Below are 15842 nucleotides of genomic sequence, written 5' to 3' on the forward strand. Positions count from 1 at the left end.
AGAACACAGCTACTATAAAACGATCATGGGACATGCCGAAGGTATAAAACAATGCAGCTACTGTTCATAAGAAAGCGAATCATTTCCCAAAATGCAATTATAAACGAGCCTCTTCCATATGTACCTTTAAGTATGTATGCAAAGTCAGTGAGAGGTGTGATTAGCTTGCTCTTGCCAGATAATCTCATTTATATTGGGTCTAATTAGAGACAAACTAACTCTCATCTCCTGATCAATGCAAAGAAGCCACTTTTCTCTTTCCTGCTCTTTCTTATTGGTTAGAGTGGAAAATCCCTGTTCACAAAAATATGCCGTGAAGAACTGTAGGAGAAAAGCCAGTGCTCTGGAAGAAAGATATGGATACTGTTCTTGGGTGTGGGTGTGTGGGTGATACCTTGGGTTACAGACGCTTCAGGTTACAGACGCTTCAGCTTACAGACACTTCAGGTTACAAACTCCGATAACCCAGAAATAATATTTCAGGTTAAGAACTTTGATTCAGGATGAGAACAGAAATCATGCGGCGGCAGTGGGAGGCCCCATTAGCTAAAGTGGTGCTTCAGGTTAAGAACAGTTTCAGGTTAAGAGCAGACCTCCAGAATGAATTAAGTTATTAACCCGGGGTACCACTGTACTGTAAGGGACGCAGGTGGCGCTGTGGGTTAAAGCCTCAGCGCCTAGGGCTTGCCGATCGAAAGGTCGGCGGTTCGAATCCCTGCGGCGGGGTGCGCTCCCGCTGCTCGGTCCCAGCGCCTGCCAACCTAGCAGTTCGAAAGCACCTCCGGGTGCAAGTAGATAAATAGGGACCGCTTACCAGCGGGAAGGTAAACGGCGTTTCCGTGTGCGGCTCTGGCTCGCCAGAGCAGTGATGTCACGCTGGCCACGTGACCCGGAAGTGTCTCCGGACAGCGCTGGCCCCTGGCCTTTTAAGTGAGATGGGCGCACAACCCCAGAGTCTGTCAAGACTGGCCCCTACGGGCAGGGGTACCTTTACCTTTACCTTACCACTGTACTATACTATACTATACTATACTATACTATACTATACTATACTATACTATACTATACTACATTGAAATGTTTAAATGCTTCTTTGATGGTCCTTGAATCTTCCCACAACACTTACCATCCTCTCCTGCCACACCTTTTGAGAACCACCGGTTTAGAATAATGCTGCCCTACCTTACAGAGCTGTTGTTGTAAGAATTACTGAGATGTGGTAAGCACTGCGGAAATGCTAAGTGCAGTGGTACCTCTGCTTAAGAACTTAATTCGTTCTGGAGGTCCGTTCTTAACCTGAAACTGTTCTTAACCTGAGGTACCACTTTAGCTAATGGGGCCTCCTGCTGCCTCTGCGCCGCCGGAGCACGATTTCTGTTCTCATCCTGAAGCAAAGTTCTTAACCCGAGGTACTATTTCTGGGTTAGCGGAGTCTGTAACCTGAAGCGTCTGTAACCTGAAGCGTATGTAACCCAAGGTACCACTGTAAATGTTATTAGAGATATGAAAACACAGCCCAAAACTGCCAGTGGGTCTCAGAATAGGGTTCGCCAATGGCACTTGGCTCCACAGCCTGCGAAGCAATTTTACCCAGCCTCTGATGACTCTGCCCAGTCTTTATCAAGAGGGAAGTCCTGGCTGTGCCCTGGGTTTCCTCTTGTAAGGAAAAAGTGTGTACAAAGTTCTTGTGTGTCACAGTGAGATTTCATACCTCTCTGACTCAGTGCCTCTATTTTTAGAATTGTAGAAAGCTGCCTTATACAGTGGTACCTCGGGTTAAGAACTTAATTCATTCTGGAGGTCCGTTCTTAACCTGAAACCGTTCTTAACCTGAGGTACCACTTTAGCTAAAGGGGCCTCCCGCTGCCGCCGCGTGATTTCTGTTCTCATCCTGAGGTAAAGTTCTTAACCCGAGGTACTACTTCAGGGTTAGTGGAGTCTGTAACACTGCCTTTCTCAAGCTGTGGGTCCCCAGATGTTGTTGAACTACAACTCCCATCACTCCTAGCTAGCAAGGCCAGAGCTCAGGGATGATGGGAGTTGTAGTCCAACAACACCTGGGGACCCACAGGTTGAGAACCGCTGCGTGTAACCTGAAGTGTTTGTAACCCGAGGTACCACTGTACCGAGTCAGACTGATGGTCCATCTAGCTCAGTGAGGTTTGCACTGACTGCCAGCAGTTCTCCAGGATTTCAGAGTGGGTCAGATCCCAACCCTGCCTGGAAATGTCTGGGTTTGAACCCAGGTACTGTACTTCTGCATGCAAAGCAGATGCACTACCTCAGCTGCAGCTCTTTTTCTGCCCATCCACCCTGGCAGAAGGGTGAGGGGAGGGAGCATACCTATGCAAAGGTCTGTGGCGCAGGGACGCGGGTGGCACTGTGGGTTAAACCACAGAGCCTAGGACTTGCCGATCAGAAAGTCGGCAGTTCGAATCTCTGCGATGGGGTGAGCTCCCGTTGCTCTGTCCCAGCTCCTTCTAACCTAGCAGTTCGAAAGCACGTCAAAGTGCAAGTAGATAAATAGGTACCACTTTGGAGGGAAGGTAAACGGCGTTTCCGTACTCTGCTCTGGTTCGCCAGAAGCGGCTTAGTCATGCTGGCCACATGACGTATTACAGTATTTTAATATTTTGATGTATTACAGTATTTTAATATTTTTTGGGAAGCCGCCCAGAGTGGCTGGGGAAGCCCAGCCAGATGGGCAGGGTAGAAATAATAAATTATTATTATTTATTATTATTATGACCCGGAAGCTGTACGCTGGCTCCCTCAGCTAATAAAGTGAGATGAGCGCTGGATCCCCAGAGTCGGCCATGACTGGACCTAATGGTCTGGGGTCCCTTTACCTTTATGCAGTATATGATTTATTGTCATTTTTTATCCATTATTTAGGTTACTCTTATGCAGAAACAGGGGTGGCAGAGCATATATAAGCCTTGGAAAACTCTCCATAGGAAGCAAGTGGGATAGCTCAGTCGGCAGAGCATGAGACTCTTAATCTCAGGGTTGTGGGTTCGAGCCCATAGGTGGGATAGCTCAGTCGGCAGAGCATAAGACTCTTAATCTCAGGGTTGTGGGTTCGAGCCCTATGTTGGGCAAAAGGATTTCTGCATTGCAGGGGGTTGGACTAGATGACCCCCGTGGTCCCTGCTAACTCTACAATTATGGTGTAGCAGCAGCACCTTCTGTGGGACAGACCGGCATTAACTGTGCTTCGACCTCCCTTGTCCTTTTCTTGCAGGTTATAAATGATTAGCCCCTATGACAAACATGAGCTGGAGTTTCCTCACCCGCCTGCTGGAAGAAATCCACAATCACTCCACTTTCGTGGGGAAGATCTGGCTGACGGTCCTGATCGTCTTCCGCATCGTCCTGACGGCCGTCGGGGGCGAGTCCATCTACTCGGATGAGCAGAGCAAGTTCACCTGCAACACCAAGCAGCCCGGCTGCGACAACGTCTGCTATGATGCCTTTGCCCCGCTGTCGCACGTCCGCTTCTGGGTCTTTCAGATCATCATGATCTCCACCCCTTCCGTCATCTACTTGGGCTACGCCATCCACAGGATTGCCAGGTCCTCTGAGGAGGAGAAGAAGAGGTTCCGGGGCTTCAAGAAGAAGAAGCAGTTTGCGCTCAACTGGCAAGCCGTCCGTAACCTGGAGGACCCCCTGGGAGCCGAGGAGGAAGAGCCCATGATTGTGGACGATGTGGCGGAAAGCGAAGAGAAGGTCAAGACGAAGGAGGAGAAGAAGAAAGAGCAGCAACAGAAGAAGCACGATGGCAGGAGACACATTCAAGAGGAGGGCTTGATGAAGATCTACGTCTTCCAGCTCCTTACCAGAGCCTCTTTCGAAATCTGCTTCTTGATAGGGCAGTACATGCTCTACGGCTTCGAGGTCACACCCTACTACCTTTGCACCCGGCAGCCGTGCCCCCACGATGTCGACTGCTTTGTCTCGAGGCCGACAGAGAAGACCATCTTCCTCCTGGTGATGTATGTGGTCAGCTGCCTCTGCCTGCTGCTCAACGTGGCCGAGATGTGTCATCTGGGCATTGGCACCATCCGCGACGCCATCCGGGACCGGAAGGTGCACAGCTTCCGCCAGCCGCCCTACAATTACGCCGCCTACCCGAAGAACATCTCCTGCCCCCCGGAATACAACCTGGTGGTCAAGTCGGACAAGCAGGCCAAGGTCCCCAACAGCCTGATGGCTCATGAGCAGAACTTGGCCAACGTGGCCCAGGAGCAGCAGTGCACCAGCCCTGACGAGAACCTCCCGCCGGACTTGTCCACGCTCCACAAACACTTGCGGGTGGCTCAGGAGCAGCTGGACATTGCTTTCCAAAGCTACAACCACACGCAGGCGAACGGGCAGCCGTCCAGAACCAGCAGCTCGGCTTCTGGCGGGATGGTGGCAGAGCAAAACCGGGCCAACACCGCACAGGAGAAGCAAGGCGCCAAGCCCAAAGCCAGCTCAGAGAAAGGTAGCTCAAACGGCAAGGATGGGAAAAACTCCGTGTGGATCTAACAAGGTATATAGCCTGATGACGACGAGGCGAGGGTGGCTTCTCTGTCGGGAACGGAACCGGCCCCAAGATGGCGCTAGCAATGGGGTTCTTTTTTGGGGTCTTGCCAAATGAGCAATGCATTTCAGGACCATCTAGTGGGTTGGCAAGAAGCCTCTCTCCGCCATCCTTCACCAAGCCTGCCCCCTCGATGCACGAATCAGCTACCTGGAAGTGGCGGAACCCTTTGCACATGTCTTGTTACTCCTAAAGAGAAGTCACGAGGTTGTGCCATGATGCTTTCAGAGTATATTCCTGGGCAGTGTCCCCTGTCAGATGGAACAGGAAGAGCGTGTGCTGGCTGCAAGGCCTGCCGTCCAGTTAAATGGCTTATCCCCGTCATGTAGAGGGCCTGGGACTCCAGATTTGCTCAGTATGGCTCTCAGATATCACCTCCCTTGCTGTGCTGGTTGCATTGGGGATGCCTTCCCTTCCTCTGCTTTCCCCGTTCCTTTGCTTTCCTCCTTGCCAATCCGTCCTTTTCTGCGTTCCACACTTGCCAATCGATCCATTGCTGCCTCTTACATTTTCTCCTTAAGTTTGGTACCTGATAGGTTGTGCACGAACTGGAAATCGTGTCACTTCTGGCTGCATCGATTCCAACAGCAGCCCAAGTTTGTGGTCAGGGCCTGGGTTTACGGAGGGAAAAGTGTGAGAATTCTGCACCCAAGTCTTTATTGCATCAAGACCACTGTTCCTCCATAGGCGGTTGTCTGTGCTAAGCAACTGTCGGTCCAAACCATGCCTCCCCTTTCCTCCTTCTATTCTGCTTTAAATGACTGAAATAACCCTTTTAATTTCTAACCTCGTTGGTGGAACACAACCTGCCCGCCTGCAGAAGCTGCCACAACATCTTACAACGCTGCTCTGAGTGGTTGATCAGGTTTGCAGGAAGACCACCGCTGTATTCCCTAAAGGTTTACTAATCCATATACATAGCCATGCCCTCCTCTGAACTGTTTAATGGCTTCCGCAAAGCAGGAGTCAGCTTTCCAAGATGAGGCTGAAACCCAAAATCTAGCATGTCTGTGGGATTTTCACAGTTGACTTCAGTGGAGTCACCTGCTTCAGAGATGTGCGGCGTTTACTCCCTTGATCCTCGGCAGTGAGCTGAGAAGCAGACAAGGACATTTTCTTCCTTTGCAGTGGAAAATGGAGCATTCCCTTCGGCCACTGTCACTGAGAAGGGTTTTTAACCACTGCTTGTACCACACCCTAACCAAAAGTGCCTTAAGTAACGCTGCAAAGGCGGAAAACTTGAACACTTGTGATATCTTTGTTGTGTCTCTGTGTAGAGTGGGGATGTGGGGGGGGGGGAACCTGTGGCTCTGTAGATCTTCTGGGACTCTAGAAGTCAGTGTGCCCACCTCCCAGATGTGGCCGCCCTCACCTTCCTCCACCTGAGCATGGATGTTGCAGATAATCAGCATACCAGTTGCTCAGGCATCTGGACAAAGCCAGCATCTGAGTACCCATAATTTGCAGGGAAATTGATCACGGTGTTGCATTTGCAAGCACTTACACATCTGTGTGTGGAAAAGCACTCAGGCAATATGTATTATATTTTCAAAATGAAATATTGAGCTGGGTCTCCCCTTGCCAAATTGCAATAGATCTCTGTGTGCTTGAAACCAAACCTCTGTTTCAGGCATGGGGAACCTATAGCTCTCACTGCCAGACTATAATATTCAGCATCCTTGACCACTGACCATGATGGCTGGACAGACTGGGAGTCCTGCAACAAATGGATGACCACGGCCGCTTGCCCCTGCTCCATTTGGTCCTCAGAGTCTAGAGACTGCAGACGTCAGATACAGGGAGAGACCAGTTTGCCTCAGGAACTGAGGTCGGGGTAGTGTCCTTGCCATACAATGGGTAAGCCAACATCGTGGTCAATATTTATGATAAATTGGGATTCATTTTGGAGGAAGAGAGTCTCTTTGCTAACATAAGAAGGAGGGTTGTAAATGTAGTGGGGTTGCCAACTCCCCTTTTCCAATCGGAGGCTGTGGTTTTAGCAGCTGTGTGGCAGGCAGAAGCTTGGCAGGTGCAGTCCTTCCCAAAATGATGGGGAGCGCGAACACTGTTGAATTTCTGTCTGTTGTGTGGCTGCTGGAAGTATGTCTTGGAAAAGGAGGCAACCCTAGCTAACTTGTCGACAAGCAGTTAGCTGGAGGAGGGAAAATTACATATGTAATCAAGGAAACAGTAAAATAAAAGTCAATTGCTTTCCCATCAGGCAAGGGCTCTTTAATCTCAGGGAACAGAACACAGAACAGGGACAACATCTGGGCTCCATTTCCAATTTGGGGTAGAAGGAAATCAATATTCCAGGGATGAAGCAGGGCTAAATCTGTTCCGGGATTCACCAGCTCTGAGCCCCAGCACCTACCTTCAGTGAAAGCTGATGGCTCGGCCTATATTTTGAAGGGATGACGGAGCAGACATTAACATCATGGCAAATCTGTGGGTTGTGAAGTGAGGGCTTCATGGAAGAGAGGGCTTTTGGTGGCTACTGACCATGATTGGCTGTCCTCTGCTTCCAGCTCCTGGCAAACGCAGGAGGGGAGAAAGCTCTTGGGCTCGGATCCTGCTAACAGGTTTCCCACAGGTCAGCCATTGTGAGAACAGGATTGTGGATTAGATGGGCCATTGATGGGCCCATAAGCAGACTCTCCTTATGTTATGTTCGTATCCACTGCCGGCATGGAAGTCTTCCAGTTTCTTTCTTTCTTCTCTTAATATCACTCCTGGGTTACTGGGGAGAAAAACATTGGGGGCTGCCCAGAGGAGCTGAAGCTACAAGTCTCTCCACAACCAACAAAAAAATCCCCATACCTCTGCAATTTGCTGATTTTAGCACTCTTTCAAATTCAAAACTCAAGCAGACAGTTTCGGAGCCTTTTGGCTGAGCACCAGTGGAAATTGTGGTGCTGAGAAGCAGGAGGGCAGCTTTTCATGGTGGCTTCCCCATACTGAAATAGTTGTGCGAATCAGCTGCCATTGGGCTGTTTTCTTGCTTAAACTTTGATATAAGGAGCTCTAGAGATTTGAACAGATTACCCCTGAGCACACACAGAGTGCACTCCCTGCTCCTCTTTGTTGCCACTGAGGAGCCCCTGTAGTTTCTCATTCAGGTGTTAGGAAGAAAGGCTTACAATTCTGGATGCAGTGAATGCAGGTATATTTGAATCTCTGCTCTTTTTCCAAAAGTGTTGGAGGGTGGGTGGGAATAAAGCACTGGGAGGTATAATAAAAAAAATTTCAGAAGGTGAGAGAAAAATAAACATATCTGCCATTTTTCATGGCAAGGAGACTCCTTGCTCCACAATGCAACCTTCCCTTCCCTAGGGAAATAGGTTGTTCTAGATCAGGGGGCCTCCATTTGTAATGGGACTACAACTCCCATCATCCCCTGTCCATCGGCTGGGCTGTTTGGAACTGTTGGGAGTTCAAGTCCAACAACCTCTCAAGGTCCACAAGCTCCCTGTTCCTGTCGGAGATGTAAATCACACCAGGCACAAATACTGGGTGTCATTATAAAATACCCTTTCAAAGTTTCAATTCACATGACCATTTTGATACTGTAATCAAGGAAAACGCCATAAAAATATATAGCTCCCAATGCAATTTCTCTTTGGCGACAGATCGCTGCTCTACAGCGCCCTCTGGTGTCACATTTTTATAACACATTTTTAAAGTTATAACTCCCCAGTGTAGATTAGCCCCTGAAGCCTCAACCATTTTTATCTTTGTCCTGGTGAACAGCATTGTGGTCAGCAGCAGCAGCACGATATCGCTATAGACAACAGTCCACCAAGCTTCTGCTTTTGAAAGAATGAAGCAAAAACAAAAACAGTGGAACCGGGGGGGGGGCACTTTGCAGCAATGACTTCAGTGTCAAAATGGCTGTGTGAATACCCCGCATCCCTTTTCAGACTTCGTCCTAGCAAACAGAGAGGCTTCTTGAGTTTCTTCAAACCTTTCCCATCCGTTTCCTCCAAGTCTGTGGCTGCTGGCTAATCGCTTGTTCCCAAAATGAGGAGAAGAGAGCAAATCAGAAATTACAGGAAAATTCTGGCTAGTGGCCATGAACTCCCTGTAGGTTTACGTAAGGGTGATGGAGGAACTATCCTTTCCGATTCTTGCCCCAATGAAGATAAAGGTAAAGGTCATACAAGCCGTAAACTTTATGTTGTTATTCCATAATTCCATCTCGCTTTACTGGTCGAGGTAGCCGGCATACAGCTTCTGGGTCATGTGGGCAGCATGACTAAGCCACTTCTGGCGAATCAGAGCAGCGCACGGAAATGCAGTTTACCTTCCCGCTGGAGTGGTACCTATTTATCTACTTACACTTTGTGCTTTCCAACTGCTAGATAAATAGATGCAAATTTAGTCAACTCCTTCTACACTCCAGTGTTACTGCAATGACCCCAGTGGGAGAAGGAAAATAGCAAGTGTTCATAGAAAGTGGCAGGTGTTGCCAGATTTGTGCATATGCTACTTCACTTTACAACTGCATTGGAACGCAGAAGTTATCATGAGTTTTCGTTCAGAAGCGTTTCAAGGGACCCTGTCTTGTGGTATCCATTGCATTTTTAAAAATGCAATTCCCTGCATAGAATAAGCAACATACAATAATGATCTGCAGTAGAGAAAGTTTTTAAGAACCCGTCGTTTTAACTATAAAAGTCAACACTTCCTCACAAGGCACCCTGGGAATTGTAGTTTTATGAAGGAGGCTGAGGTCTGCCACAAAGAAATTGCAACACGTTCCCTGCAGTTCCCAGGCGGTCATGTGGGAAGCTCTAACAGTTAATATGGTTTTTTAAAAGGTTTCAAGTTTAAAAACCAGAACAGAAGCCAGATTATGCTGTCACTCACATTCCATTCCACTGGAAAATACTTGAAATTAACTAAAAGGCCATAACAAATCTATGCTGTTATATTACTATTTTTTGTACTAACTTGCAAGTTGTATGAGAAACGTTTCGAGTGCAAAACTGACTCTTTTCTCTGTAAATATTTTTCATGTAAATTGTTACCATTCGATTGTATTTAGAATGATAGGACATTTTAAAAAGCAACAGCACAAAACTGTTGGATGTTCATTGTTCAATACTAATAAAATGGAATCAAACTTTTGATCTGGTTTGTTGTATGAGAAGTGCAATGCAATTATGTAGAAGGGTTAATGTGTCCTTCAAAGGTTTTTTTTTTAATGCAGCCACGAGGACATGTTTCCATGTTTGCTACATTATAACTCCTAACAATAAAATGCAGGGTAAAGACATACTCGATGTAAAGATTGCTGCCACCCATCAGCCAAGCTTCCTCCTGATGTTAATCACAACAGCTAAAATACAAGCACATGGAACACTGGCTCACCTGTCAATCTTCCCTGTTGTGGTTACCCTTCAGAAAGGCTGCCCTCTCCCCATCCCTTTTCAAAAGCTCTGCGTGTTCATTAACTTATTAAAAACAAAAGGGAGTATCTGAACATCACAAAACTGCTCAGAAAATTTTAGAGGCTTCTTAGAGACGACACAGGCACTAGTCAATCAGTGCTGGGCTCACTAATTCTTGTTGCAAAGCTGAAGAATGATTCCTTCTCAGGTTCTGTCCTGGGGGCAAAAGTTGAAGCAGATGCAGCAAGGCAAGTTCTAAATTCGTCCCACTGCTCTAGGGAAGTTGCCTGTGTCCTCATAAATAGAACACATGAGGAAATACCTTTTATTTGGTCCAAATGGTGCTGAAGGATGTTGGATGCAAGCTTTGGAGTTACACAGGAAACCTCGGGCATTTCTGCACCAGCGCTCCTTTGGGGTAGCACATTTTAGTTTGACTCTCATTGTTCTTGCAGTGAGAAGTGAAAAGGCTAGGGATTAAGCCTCATTAGAAGAAAATGAGAGGAAGTGCCATTAAAACATCTGCCAAGAAAACACAGATATGACTATACTACACAGCTATGTACCTGCATGTCAATGTGCCCCACTGAAACCAGCAGATATTACTTTTGAATAAACATGCATAGGACTGGGCCCACTCTTAACTTCAGCCTGGAATAACTGCTTTACAAAATTTACTCTTCTTCTGAATTAACTGACTAGAGAAGGCTCAGTTCATAATAGTGTAGTAGATAAGAACGCTAAGTTGAGAAGGCTCTTGCAAAGCAGCAACCCGCAGGATCGAACCCCCAAACTTCCCCTTCCCAACTTCTAAGGCTGTGCATCAGATCCGGCCAAAACCTGAAATATAGAACTGCATTGGGCCCAATATGGGTGGTGAGATTCCTGGATCGCTCTGCATGTCCACAGCAATCTGGGACTTTCAAGGGGCCAGCAGAAGGGGTCTGCTTTGCTCAGGGAGCAGGATCCACTGAGGCAGTAGATCCCAATGTAGATCTTTATTTCCCCCTAGTTCCTGAGGTAGATCTTCACTCACCCTTCTTCCCTGGTGGCAAGGTGTGTGTGTGTACCATTTTGTGGTTTGCCCCAGGTACCAGAATGTCTTGGTGAAATATCAGACTGCTGCATTCTGAATCCTATTGTTCTAGGACCAATCGGACTGCTGCATTTTGGATCCTATTCAACTCAGTACATAACACTAGGGCTAACCCTGGTTAAGGGGACGCAGGTGGCGCTGTGGGTTAAAGCCTCAGCGCCTAGGGCTTGCCGATCGAAAGGTCGGCGGTTCGAATCCCTGCGGCGGGGTGCACTCCCGCTGCTCGGTCCCAGCGCCTGCCAACCTAGCAGTTCGAAAGCACCTCCGGGTGCAAGTAGATAAATAGGGACCGCTTACCAGCGGGAAGGTAAACGGCGTTTCCGTGTGCGGCTCTGGCTCGCCAGAGCAGCAATGTCACGCTGGCCACGTGACCCGGAAGTGTCTCCGGACAGCGCTGGCCCCTGGCCTCTTGAGTGAGATGGGCACACAACCCCAGAGTCTGTCAAGACTGGCCCGTACGGGCAGGGGTACCTTTACCTTTACCTTTAACCCTGGTTATGCTAGTGTGTTCTCCACAGAAAACGTGCTGGGGAGGCAGGCCTCGACTGAACTGAATCCTCCTCCAGCAGCGGGAGAGTGGATTGAATTGAATTTTATTATTACGGTCACAGACCAGTTCCAGCTCACTTACAATATCAGGAAAATCATAAGACACAACAGGAATACATTGAATTGCAATTGGGTATAACAGAGACAATTCAGATATAGCGGCAATTAAAAATATATATTAAATCTTGATCACTAAAATATAACCTAAAATTTTCATTTAAAACCTATATCATGGGAGAGTGGAGAATTCAGTCTTGCAAGCCTTTGCAAGCGCTTGCCTGCAGTGCCTCACAGGATCCCAAGTTCCCTCCCTGCCCCAAGGCAGGATTCTGGTGACCCATTCCCCAGGTGCCATTGCCAAGGCTGATGCCCCACAGGGAAAGCACATGCAAAGGATTGAGGTCTGCTGTAACCTGCTTCCCTTGTGGGGAACACACAGGAAGAACAGAGAGCCCTGTAGCCTCTGCTTACCAGAACCCGAACTGGCCGAAGCCCAGATTTCCCCTGAATAGACCCAGTTCAGTTTGGGCTTTTTAGCAACATCCCGTGCACAGCCCTAATACGTAAGCTCCTCTGGGAGTCTTTTTAGCCGAACAGTGGAGCAAAAATGCTTTTCATAGAGACTTTCTGACTCAATGGCATTGGATTATCACTCACATCTTGAATTACCGAGCCCTGTGATAAGCACAACAACATAAGCTTTCATAAACTTTGTTTTAAAAAAGTTTTTAAGGTACCACAAGACACTTTGCAGTCTCAGACATAACACAGCTACTCCTCTGTATGTTGGAACGCACACCCACCCATCAAAATAGAATGCACACTGAGATGTCTGAAAAATCCTACCCTACATTTTTTAAAACTGTGGTCCTTGGAAGACGTTTGTAAGGGGAAAAGCCCACATGAAAGCAGCACTTAATATGTAAATAAACACACGTAGGCTTAGTCTGCACGGGGTGTCTATTTATGATAGTTATACCTCACATTTTCCAGTAAATGTTGGCTGTTAATGTAGATCACAATCAAAATGCGCACGATTCTAAGAGAGGTGCCTGGGACTACTGATTGATTGATTGAATTTATATACAAGGTCCGTATAGTTCAAGCTATGGTTTTCCCAGTAGTGATGTATGGAAGTGAGAGTTGGACGATAAAGAAGGCTGATCGCCGAAGAATGGATGCTTTTGAGTTATGGTGCTGGAGGAGACTCTTGAGTCCCATGGACTGCAAGAAGATCAAACCGATCCATTCTGAAGGAAGGACAGATCCTAAAACTGAGGCTCCAATACTTTGGCCACCTCATGAGAAGACTGCAAGAAGATCAAACCTATCCATTCCTAAGGAAATCAGCCCTGAGTGCTCACTGGAAGGACAGATCCTGAAGCTGAGGCTCCAATACTTTGGCCACCTCATGAGAAGACTCCCTGGAGAAGACCCTGATGTTGGGAAAGATGGAGGGCACAAGGAGAAGGGGACGACAGAGGACGAGATGGTTGGACAGTGTTCTCGAAGCTACCAGCATGAGTTTGACCAAACTGCGGGAGGCAGTGGAAGACAGGAGTGCCTGGCGTGCTCTGGTCCATGGGGTCATGAGGAGTCGGACACGACTAAACAACAAATATGCCACGTTTTTCTTCTAATGAGCTCAAGCCATTTCATCCTAACAACAACCTTGTGAGGTAGGTTAGGCTAAGAGGCTATGAATGGCAGCCATCTGGTCCCTGGAAGAGTCCAAAATCCAAGCTCTTTCCTCCTACAGAAAGGGAAGAAGGGAAGGGTTATGGCTCAGGGGCAGAGCATCTGATTTGGATGTATAATGTCCCAGGTTCAAATCCCAGTATCTCCAGGTAAGGGCTGGGAATGTCCCCTTGTCTGGAATCCTGGAGAGCCACTGCCATTTAGCCTGTAAACAATGAACTACATGGAGCAGTAGTCTGGCTCTGCATAAGGCAGTTACCTATGTTCGAAGCGGTCCGGAATAAATCTGGAACATGCTGGGATGTTGATGAAACTGCTCAAATCTGGGTGTGGAACAACTGCTTGGCATGCAGACGGTTCCAGGTTCAATCCATGGCGTGTACAGCTGGGAATGCCGCCTGCCTGACACACAGAGGAGCTGCTGCCAATCAATGCTGATGAAATTAGGCTTTATTTAATCCGAGTCAAAGACCCAGTTTTGCATCACCCCCCATGCACATTTACGTACACACACACACACACACACACACACACACAGAGGCTTAGGGCCTCAATGGAGCATTTGTACAGTCCCTATATGAAGGCTAGCAATCTAAAAAGAAAATGCAAGACAACTTCTTCTTCTTTGGCGATCACTCGTAGCCAAGTATGATTGTCTTCCATAAACACGGTTTTAACAATGAGTCCATAAGTGACTGTGGAGGCCAATTCTGGATCCACACGTCCTTCCACAGTGGGGACATTGGTTTCCAGGTGGGAGTTGATCAGGGTGTGGATTTGCCAAGCGTGCCTTCCTCTTAGCACTTTTCTCCCTTGCGTCCTGAGTTCGAGTGTCTTCAAAGCCCATGATGGCAAGAAGAGGAAAACTCAGGGCAACCAGTTTCTAAACAATTGTTTCTTTAACGGCCAGCTGGAACAATTCAGGGGCAGAAGGTGCCTGCCCTTTTATCTTCTCCCACTGAGGCAGTCTGATGGAATGGCTGCCCCTCAGATGAGAGGTGAGGGAGAGGGGGCCTGGTGGGGCTGGCCTGTCACAGCAGAACTGTTGGCCATCTCATTTTACATTTAGCTGATATTTCTGCATCACAGGGGGTTGGACTAGATGACCCTTGCGTCCCTTCCAACTCTAAAATTCTATGCCAGAGATTTCATACTGCATGCTAGATACTTGTACGCTGCACATTATCCAAGCAACAATAAACAAATCTTCTGAAATAATTAGACTTAGGAAGCATATTATAAGAGAATCAAGCATGGCTCAGGGCAGCTTTCAGTTGGACTGTCCAAGTAATAATTACTCAGATATCAATACAGTGGTACCTCGGGTTACATACGCTTCAGGTTACAGACCCCGCTAACCCAGAAATAGTGCTTCAGGTTAAGAACTTTGCTTCAGGATAAGAACAGAAATCAGGCTCCGGTGGCACAGCAGCAGCAGGAGGCCCCATTAGTTAAAGTGGTGCTTCAGGTTAAGAACAGTTTCAGGTTAAGTACGGGCCTCTGGAACGAATTACCGGTAAGTACTTAACCTGAGGTACCACTGTATGCTGTGTAATTTGGACCTATCGCTGTAGGAATAGAGAATAAAGTGTCTGAGTACAGCGCTTCATTGATTCCCTGTGGAGACAGACCAGCAGATTGACTAGGGTGTGGAATTAGTGCAGTGAATCTGTCAGCATACAGGTACAGGGAAACGTTCCCCAAATGGTTGTGTCCAATCCGCTTGCAGTCCTATGCATGCTTACTTGGGAGTAACGCCATCTCACTCAGCGGGGAAGGTTTGCTTCCCTGGAGCTTCAGAGAGACCTTAGGACAGGGGTCAGCAAACTTTTTCAGTCCACTGTCCCTCAGACCTTGTGGGGGGCTGGAATATATTTTTGGGGAAAATATGAACAAATTCCTATGCCCCACAAATAACCCAGAGATGCATTTTAAATACAGTGGTGCCCCGCAAGACGAATGCCTCGCAAGACGGAAAACCCGCTAGACAAAAGGGTTTTCCGTTTTGGAGGTGCTTCGCAAAGCGAATTTCCTATGGGCTTGCTTCGCAAGACGAAAATGTCTTGCGAGTTCCTGCGGGGTTTCCCCCCCCCCTTTTCTAAGCTGCTAAGCCGCTTATCTGCTTATCTGCTAAACCGCTAATAGCGCTAAGCTGCTAAGCCGTCGCAAGACGAAAAAACCGCTAGACGAAGAGACTCGCGGAACGGATTAATTTCGTCTTGCGAGGCACCACTGTAATACACACATTCTACTCATGTAAAAACACCAGGCAGCCCCCACAAATAACCCAGAGATGCATTTTAAATAAAAGGGCACATTCCACTCATATAAAAACATGCGGATTCCCGCAACGTCCGCGGGCCAGATTTAGAAGGCGCTTGGGCCGGATCTGGTCCCCGGGCTCTAGTTTGCCTACAAATGGAGCACGTGCAGCACAATGTAGCAGCAGCAGAACCGCCTGGGCCAATGGGAGGCGGGGTTTGAAGCGACAGCCCCGCCCCCTCTCGGTGCTACGCTCCAC

The 15842-nt window shown here is 47.9% G+C and overlaps 1 protein-coding gene and 1 long non-coding RNA gene across 5 annotated transcripts in view; both read left to right on the forward strand.

Annotated features, from left to right (window-relative positions):
- LOC307199350 overlaps nucleotides 1-9715 on the forward strand; it is a 94238-nt gene extending 84523 nt beyond the window's left edge. Inside the window, exon 2 of the long non-coding RNA XR_013831913.1 lies at nucleotides 8947-9715. This is a non-coding gene — a long non-coding RNA (uncharacterized lncRNA). The remainder of the gene's footprint in view (nucleotides 1-8946) is intronic.
- Nucleotides 1-9715, forward strand: part of GJC2 (gap junction protein gamma 2) — a 71192-nt gene extending 61477 nt beyond the window's left edge. For all 4 annotated transcript variants that reach the window (XM_079946982.1, XM_079946981.1, XM_079946980.1 and 1 more), the window contains exon 2: nucleotides 3245-9715. In XM_079946982.1, the coding sequence (XP_079803108.1) occupies nucleotides 3265-4530 (1266 nt within the window). In that variant the 5' untranslated portion in view covers nucleotides 3245-3264 and the 3' untranslated portion in view covers nucleotides 4531-9715. The remainder of the gene's footprint in view (nucleotides 1-3244) is intronic.
- Nucleotides 9716-15842: the final 6127 nt, after the last annotated feature.

The sequence above is a fragment of the Podarcis cretensis genome (genome assembly GCF_951804945.1).
Source record: "Podarcis cretensis genome assembly, chromosome: 12".
Lineage (NCBI taxonomy): Eukaryota > Metazoa > Chordata > Lepidosauria > Squamata > Lacertidae > Podarcis > Podarcis cretensis.